Source organism: Atractosteus spatula, chromosome 13, assembly GCF_055471065.1.
Source record: "Atractosteus spatula isolate fAtrSpa1 chromosome 13, fAtrSpa1.hap1, whole genome shotgun sequence".
Classification (NCBI taxonomy): domain Eukaryota; kingdom Metazoa; phylum Chordata; class Actinopteri; order Semionotiformes; family Lepisosteidae; genus Atractosteus; species Atractosteus spatula.
Window position 1 is genome coordinate 29443084 of NC_142718.1, and position 9234 is coordinate 29452317.

The 9234-nt window shown below is 37.7% G+C and overlaps 1 protein-coding gene across 2 annotated transcripts in view; it reads left to right on the plus strand.

Moving 5' to 3' along the window:
• Positions 1-6035, plus strand: part of ly75 (lymphocyte antigen 75) — a 30646-nt gene extending 24611 nt beyond the window's left edge. For both annotated transcript variants that reach the window (XM_088929903.1, XM_088929904.1), the window contains exons 27-35: positions 364-528; positions 920-1042; positions 1136-1321; positions 1584-1807; positions 2284-2464; positions 2630-2791; positions 3092-3214; positions 3305-3478; positions 4265-6035. In XM_088929903.1, coding sequence (XP_088786029.1) covers positions 364-528; positions 920-1042; positions 1136-1321; positions 1584-1807; positions 2284-2464; positions 2630-2791; positions 3092-3214; positions 3305-3478; positions 4265-4449 — 1523 coding nt within the window. In that variant the 3' untranslated portion in view covers positions 4450-6035. The remainder of the gene's footprint in view (positions 1-363; positions 529-919; positions 1043-1135; positions 1322-1583; positions 1808-2283; positions 2465-2629; positions 2792-3091; positions 3215-3304; positions 3479-4264) is intronic.
• The last annotated feature ends 3199 nt before the right edge of the window (positions 6036-9234 follow it).

The following is a 9234-nucleotide window of genomic DNA, read 5'->3' on the forward strand; positions in this document are numbered from 1 at the left end:
TATTCATATGTAGGTAGGTCCCTTTTCAGGGCATAAAGGCCCATGGGAGAATGGGGGGCAAGGACCACCATTTGTCTTTGACCATCCGACACTGGAAGTAGAGGTGTTGTGGTCAGGATCACGCTACGACTGGCCTATTACGCCCAGAAGGATTAACCCCCGGTACTCATTTGAAAAGCAGGCTGAGTGGACCTGGGAGCCGTCTGGGAGGAATTAGAGCAAGCTACATCGCTTCCCCTACCTGGGACTGAACCCAGGACCTTCTAGTCAGGAGCTAGACACCCTTGCCATCTGAACTACCACTACTCCAGCCTTTCATATTTATCCTTCATTAATGTCTGACTGTTTTTTTTATTTTTCCAGATGAGACTGTTAACATAACTGAAAGAAATGTCACAAAATGTCCGCACAAAAAAAATGGACCCAACTGGGTTCCTTTTGAAAACAGCTGCTACACATTTCAATTGTCTGCAAAAAGATGGGAGGATTATGATGGAATGGAAATTCATCGAGTGTGCAAGAAACTAGGTATGGATTGTCATTTCATAAACTGTATTTAAGAAGCTAGCAAGGGATCATGTACATCTGCATTGTTCTCCAGTTCTACTCTGCTGATCCATACAAAGATGGTGGTTAGAGAAGAAAAATACTTTTGTTTTAAAAGTGAAAGGTTTAGAAAGATTTAGAACTGTCAGACTACACAACTATGCATTTAACTTTTAAGAACAAAATTTAGTTCTTGCAATTACTGTGATTTTACAAAATGTAAATGCCCACATGAACACGAGGAGAATATATAAGCTCCATGCAGATAGCGCACCAGGTTCAGAACTGAACCCAAGACCAAGCGCTGTAAGGCAGCAATACTAACCACTGCACCACCACCCCAGATGAAATCCGTTTATCCCTTTTTTTTCAGATCCCAATGCCGACATTTTGATAATAAGGAATGAAACCGAGAATACTTTTGTGATGGAGCAACTTCTGCCTTTCAAAGACCTTGTAGAGTGGGTGTGGCTTGGTTTATATTTCGACTCAAATGGTGAGTGTGTTTTAAAATGCAGCAGTTACAATTGCATACAGAATATGAACATGGCACTGATAGCCTTCATTTTGGTTGGTTGTTCCTTTCTAGATGTGTCCATGAAGTGGTTTGATGGCACCTATGTTCAGTACTCAAACTGGAGAGACGGACGACCGCAACAAAATGATAGCTTCTTCTTTGCTGGAATTCATTATGATGGAAGCTGGGATATAGTGCCTTATGCATATCATGCCTTCTTCCAGCAGAAAAGTATTGTTGCCTGCAAGATCGAAAAAGGTGAATTTCGAAAAGGGTTTTCCATTAGTGTGTTTAACATGATTTATCAGAAGATGACAAAAGCAGCAACTTACAGGCTTGTAGTTTCGATTTCCATTAAAAATGTGAACTTTATAACAGCACAGACACAAGTCAGAACAAATAAGAATATGGAGGCTATTTTAAGAAGTGAGTGATTTGTTGCAGTATTCAAAAGAACGCAAATATTCCAAACGAACAGCATGAGAACTTTGTTGTACGTTTGTTGTTTCTTTTATTTAAGGCTCGAAAGAGGAGTATCACAATAAATTGCCTGATACTGTGACGTATGGAAACTTCATCTACAGAGTGATACAGAAGAAAATGAACTGGCACGAGGCACTGAAAGAGTGCAAGAGAAGTGGCAGCCATTTAGCTAGTATCCATGATGAACCCCACCATATGTTTTTGAAGAACTTGACAAGAATGGATGGATTTCCTCTTTGGATCGGCCTTTCCAGTCTAGACGTATGTGGCATGCTCTATGAGTGCGTTGAAGTAATTAAGTTTTGGAATGCTTCCGCATGAGAAGCCTAATAATGTGGAAGAGGCATGTGTTTTGTAACCATTTATTTGGGATATTTTTTAATTGGAGTTTTCATATGTATTAGACAGGAAGATGGGTTAAGTAAATTAAAACCTCAGGTAATATTGGAATAATTAGTATCACACACCTGTTTCTTTATGGTAAATGATTCATTATAGTCATATTTACCACATTTTAACATACTGTACTATATATCCCTGACATAATTTATTAATTGTTTTGAGCAGCTCACAGCTGCTGTATGTTGAAACTGTGAATAATTGCATTTATTTTGTACATTTAGCTGCTCCTCATTTGCAAATTGTTTCTCTATATTTATCAGTGAAACATCCAGACTTTAAATGCAACATCTTAATCTTTGACAGTGTCTTGGATATGGTATTGGTTTCTCTCTTAGGCTAGTGGCTCATCCTTTGAATGGTCCGATGGAAATGACTTTGATTACAAGCCATGGGAGTTTAAACATTCAGAAGATTCCAATGGATCCTGTGTCTTCATGGATACTAAAGGATTCTGGAAACGCACCAAGTGTGACACTGTTGTACAAGGAGCTATTTGTTACAGTGTGACCACTCCAAGTAGGCAACATTTTTAGCATCATTTTCTTATAATTGACATGGACATTCCAAAGATTTATCATTAATGGATTTACATATTGATCTGTCTTAATTATTTTTTTTCTAAAATGAGATGAAAATATTCTGTTTGCTTTAATATTATTTGTGCTGTTACTTTTGTAACAGAGCCAGATCCAAGGACTTCTGTTTCATCTCCTGGGTGTCCTCAGAGTAGTGGCTCATCTAACTGGATTCAGTACAAAGACCACTGCTATGCATTTGACATAAACTTCTTCAACTACTCAGTGTACACTATGAATGAAGCTAAACAAATTTGTCAGCAACTTGGTATGTTTAATTTTCTTTTGTGCTACCCTTCAAGAATACAGTAGATTCCTTCTATGTAGTCCAGGCCTGTTAAGCATTATGCAAAGCCCTAATTCAAATGATAAACACAACAGTCAGAAAAAAGCGTCGGTATCTTTTACCTTGGACTTTGGAATCATGCATTGCCTGATGCAGATGATTATACAGGAAACTGATGTTGCCTTATTTGATGTAGCAGGGGACTTTTCAAGCAGATTGAGTTATTTTCTACACCATTCTCTATTCAGAATCATTCGTTTATAAATTATGTTTTATTTCTAGATGCGTCTTCACAGCTGCTGACCATTAAAGATTTGAAAGAGAATGAATTTGTTTACAAATATGTCAAAGAGCATCCTATCATCACTGGCCGTGTTTGGCTCGGCATTGATCCTGGCTCCAAAGGTACTCGGCAGACACATCTGTGGAAGCTCCATACCCAGGCCCTTTGATTGTGAAATGGCGTCGGCATTAAGTGCATTTTTTCTGTTCTAGATAAACCAGTCAGCTGGCTAGATGGCACCAGTCTCAGCTTCTCTAACTGGGAAAATAATACTTCTCCACCGGAATCTGAATCCCACTGTGCTGTCATTGTGAGCAGAACTGGGATCTGGAGAAATGTTAGCTGCGATGCGATACGCAGTAGGATAGTTTGTAAAGCTCCTGTCCGTAAGTTCTGCATGTATTTTAAAACTAATGCACAGTATGCCCTGGCAGTATTTTGGAACTTACATGTTTAGCATAAAGACATCTTTGTCTCATAAAATACAATTAGAATTGTCAATATTATTGCAAACATAGTGCTGATAAAAGCTCTTATGCTATAATTCTGTTCAGTTGACATTTTACCAGAAGTGTGTTGGTCATTCATTATTGATTTAATTATTTTTTAAATCTCTCCACGACACCTGGATATAAATGGCCTGTTTGATGATTTGGTTAATGAAGAAAATACAATCATTCACTTTAATTCAGCACATGTGATCTCCTTTAATCTTTGCATATACTGTACCTGTGCTGGGCCTCATTGGGCAGCAGGAAGGTCTTGAACTGATCGTACCATTTACTCCACAGGGGTTTGAAACATTTGCAGGTTCTGCTGATGGCATTGGGCATGTGGAAGTGAATGGCACAATCTGCCGATTACAGTGGTTTTCGAAAGAAAGGGATTTAGAGATGGTGCGGTCCAGGCCATGTGATTGGGATATGTTTAATGTTTTTCAAGGTTGCCACAAATTGCCTGTCGGGTTGTTGCTAATAGTTTGGCCAATGAATGGACAAATGTAGATTCCTTTTTATTGATTTTTTTTCAAATCCATTTTTTTAGGATGATCCCTTTGTACATGAAATAATTTCAAAGAGCAAAAAAATGTTGAAAACTATGCTAAGTGATAGTAGTATTCATATGTACGCTATTCTGTATCTGAATTTCCTTAATTTCCTTTTTCTCCTCAGGGTCGGAGAGGACATCAGTAGTTATCGCCTTCCTTTTGCTCATCCTCGTAGCCATAATTGCTGGAATACTTTTCTTAGTATATAGAAGAAACAGGGTACACTTTCCATCCATGTTTTCTAGGGTACGCTATAAGAGAAGTGTGGATGACCCCGACAGCACAAGCATAATAACACAGACTGACTGAAACTGTAAAAGGAGAGTTCCCTTTTTTTACACCAAGAGGAAAAGAGCTACGTTGTTGCCTACAAATGCCTACAAACACTCCAGTTACATTCTTTCAGTCTGTAGTGAAGAACTCCTACGCTTGCAGTGAAAAAGTTTTAAGGTGAAATGTCAAAGGCGATGAGGTGAAGTGCTAGTTAAATACATGCACGTTTTTATACAAGTCTTCTTAAATTTCTTTACTCTATAAGGTTTCATTTTAAATGACATTGTTGCTTTGTTAATTTAAATTTAGCCATATGTGCGAAAGAGCTTACCACATCCTGCTGGGATAACCATTTGAACAGGTCTGCTCAGACTATTGGAAGGCTGAAGCTTATCATGGTAAATCTTTTACTGAACTATCACTGGAACAAATCTTTCTTGTTTTAAATTTCAGAACTGTTTAGTATTGATTGTAAATGTATCCGATAATTGTATTAATACATTTTTGTAAAAAAAGTTCCTAAAAAATAATTTGAAACTTTGGGAATAGTTTACTACTTCCTTTAGCTGGTGAAGTGATTTTTTTAACTTACAAACTACGAAATATTGTTATAACAACACTAAGAACATATCAAGGAAGTAATTCTACAAAGCCTTCAATAATCAGTCCTGAATCAGAATACAAAATACGAAGACAAACTCCTTACACTCCATTCAAACTACAATGTCTCGAACAGGTACCTTTAATTTAGTGTTAATTATTTAAGACTAGAATTTGCTATAAATCTTAAGCCTTTGCATACGATCTGCAACAGAACTAAAACCACTAAAATTTTACTTTCCAAATGCCAAAGTGGACACTGATTGAGCTGCACTGAGTATAAACCTCATCAGTGTGTTTTCTTGAATTTTGCCACATATACAGTATCTAGAGGATAAGGAGATAACAGCGCATGAACTGTATTGATATGTTGTGTTTTTCAAATGACTGGTACAAACCACCAAATACTTGCACTAGAACCAGGGTTCTGTGGCACTCTGGTTCCTTTCTGTAATCTAATCCATAATCAATTTCCTTAATTATGGAAGAAATCAGCAGGGTCTATTGGGTAACCAAGACACAGTTAAGTGGAGAAATGTAATTGGATGGATGTTCCAAGATTGCCTAACCCTTAAACTACTGAATATATGTGCACTTTAAATTTTAAAAGTCTTACCATTTGCAAAGCACAAATTTAGTAGATGATAAAGATATTGTAACTTAACTGTTAGTAGCACTGTACCTGCTTTTGTACATTTTGTAAATATATGAAGATATGTTTATATTTTTGAACTTCAGCCTAAACCAAAGAGGTTTGTGAAATGAAAATGAACCATTGCAATTTGGAACTGTCCACAGTTGATGTTGAACATTCCTTTGACTGCTTGAGGGACTAAATCAAATCTTGGAAACTAACAGGGATGTGTTAGAAAATAATGATAAAAATATCATAATTATATAAATTGCTCTTCATTTGTTATGGAATGTTTTAGTTTGTTTTTAAATGTTTTTTTGTTTCCCTGGAGAATCTCCTGCTTTATTTTTGCTAAAATCAAGACCTTCCAATAAAACACTTCTGCCAATTTTTTTTTCCAATTCATTTGTCCTTCTGTAGGTAGTGATGTTATTCAGCAATGAGCTAAATGTAGTACTATACAAAGACACTAAGCTCACATTGATTGAGTTTCTTATTGCTAAGTACAAAGTAAAAACTGTTAAATAAATGATTGTTTATTGTGCTACAGCAGAATTGTTTTTAATAGTACAACAATGGTAACAATATTATTTTGATAGTACAGGATTGCCTATTCCCACTAGTGGTCAGAAGTGTGCGTAACAAATTACCAGATGAAAACTTCTGTAACAGAAACTACCTCTGTTTCTAAGTCAAGAGGAATGAAGTGGAAAAACTGCTTAATGGCACAATATTCCCAAATGGTCAGAAAAGATGGAAAAACACAGATGTTGGCTATAAACCAGTTTCTACATTTATTTTATATACATCTCATAAATGTTTTTGCTGCACCATACTTTGTATACAGTATATTAATAAATGACATAATAATAATTCCCTACACCTACTGTATATCCAGTAGCGCTTTTCTGGATACTCCACTCAAGGCACTTTACAGGTAATGGGGACTGCCCTCCGCCACCACCAATGTGCAGCATCCACCTGGATGATGCAACGGCAGCCATAGTGCGATGAACACCACACATCAGGTATGAGTGAGGAGGAGAACAGAGTAATGAAGCCAATTCATAGATGGGGATTATTAGGAGGCCATGATTGGTAAAGTCCAATGGGAAGTTTGTCCAGGACGCTGGGGTTACACCCCTACTCTTTTCTGAGAAATGCCCTGGGGTTTTTAATGACCACAGAGAGTCAGGACCTCGGTTTTACATCTCATCTGAAGAACGCAGCTTTTATACAGTATAGTGTCCCCGTCACCATACTGGGGCATTAGGACCCACATAGACCACAGGGTGAGCGCCCCCTGCTGTCCCCACTAACACCTCTTCCAGCAGCAACCTTCCCAGGAGGTCTCTATCCAGGTACTGACCAGCCTCACACCTGCTTAGCTTCAGTGGGCTGCCAGTTGCAGGGTGATATGGCTGCTGGCAACCATATCAGACATGAGACTCTTATTTGCAAAAAAATTGACATTTTGATTCTTTGTAAATCCATCTGCCCATTCTGAGTTCCTAATTCCTGTCGAGGGTCACTGTGGAGTCTGGCTCTGAAGCACAGTATTCTACACATTAACTTATAATACTCCTATTGCAGTGGATTACTACGCTTCCAGTTCCATTTAAAAGAGTGTGAAGCAGTAATCGAAAGATTTCTGGTCATAGTTTATATAATTTAACATATTCTGCTGTAACTTTGATATTACCAAATAGTCACCATATTATGATCCTGAAATGTTTTAAAAATTAAATTTGGTAATTTTTTAATTGAATGTTAAATTATTTTTTTGCTATTTCCTCCAGATTTGAAATCGTTACTTCTGTTTTTCATGGCTACTAACACCCATGACTGCACTTTTGTGCAGGCAGACTCCCCTGACCCAGCCAAGGTTGACTGGTCCTTGCTGAAGACTCGGTGATAAAGGGAGGAGAAGTTTGTTCTTCACAGACGGCACCTGCCTGAAATAGCCTGGGAGACCACAAGGGTCGCTGTGTTTGCCAAAGCCCAAGAGGGCCTTTATTCAGCCGTTATTCCATGAACAAGTAAAGGTTAATTCCAAAATGAAAAAGTAGAAGATCTGCAACATTTTGAGATATTTAAAAAACTGGATGCATGGAAAAAGGACACACCATCCCCCAGAGGGGGTTGGGGAGGCAGAGGAGAGTATCGATGATGTTTGTGTAAGTCTCTATCAAATTCGGCATTACCGTATTTGAACATTCACTCTAGGATACACTCCGTTGACCGGAGGGATTGGAGTGCTGGTGATAGTTATACCAGCCTATATCTGTAAAGGAACCATTTCAAATTGAAAACCATTGAGGAAAAAGGTTAAGGAAAAAAAATCTGGACATTTGAAGATATTGGAAAATTCATTCCAGACAGAGATTTAAAAGAGCAAAAAGGAAATTAGAAAGTGCAGTTCAGGAAAATCTGGACATTAGGCTGTTGAAACAGCTGTATGTTTCATGAACAGCTACTGTAAAACCATGTTTTTTTTCTATTTTTCCATGTTGTGGAATTCATCTTTACTGGTTCCTTAACAGCAATTATACACTGACACAACTCCGCACTCAACCACCCACACCACTGTGGCTTGGAAAAACCCAGTTACAGCTGGCAAAGGACATGAAAAAAGCAATGTAAGAAAAAGATTGGCTTTACCACTATAGAGGGGCAATTACCAGGGCCAGGTTCAAGTATAGGCACGTGCCTAGCCTCCAAACATTTAGAAGGGGTCCTGTCATATGTTCTTATTGTTCATTTTTAATTTTCAATTAAATATAATTTTTAGATTTATCTGATCATGTCTTCACACATCTTATTTAAAAGTAAACACAATTTATACACATTTTAATCTTTTGAATATTCATTAGTCTCATGTAGCTGCAGACCATTTGAAATAGCACTTACTACAAGTATTTCAAAATGTAATGACTATGTACAAGCTTGGCCTGAGGCACACATGGACACTTGTTTTGGAATGTACACAAGGTTTCGCTAGCTTTATCACTCTCTAACTGTTGTGGAAGAGTTTGCTTTGTTGTGTAAAAAATTGCCTCTGATCATCAGCGAAGGATAGAAAACTCAATGCATTGAGAGCTTAACATCCTTGTCCTTGGATTTTGATAAAGGTATTTAAGAAAAAGAAATACTTTAAAGTGAGTGAAAGTAACATTTCTAATCCTATTTGCAATTATTGTATAATTGAATGTGTATTTAGTGTCTATTAGATTCATTCACCAATTTTCTTACTGATTTATCCACTTCACCTATCCCAGCAAGCAACATGTGCAAAGTAGGGTACACCCTAGACGGGACTCCGGTCTATCACAAGGCAGACACACACACACACTCACACCAGAGGCAGTTTTCCCAGAAGCTAGTTTGACTACCAGTACGTTTTTGGACAGAAAGCTGGAGTACCTGGAAAAAACTCAAGCTAACATGAGGAAAACATACAAACCACGCAGGTAAAAAGTAGCCAATGTCTGGAATTAAAACCCAGGGCCTCAGCACTGAGCCACCATGTCACCCTATTAGAGATTTATTTCCTGGTTATTACCATCGTAAAGTCAACGTTTGTGACA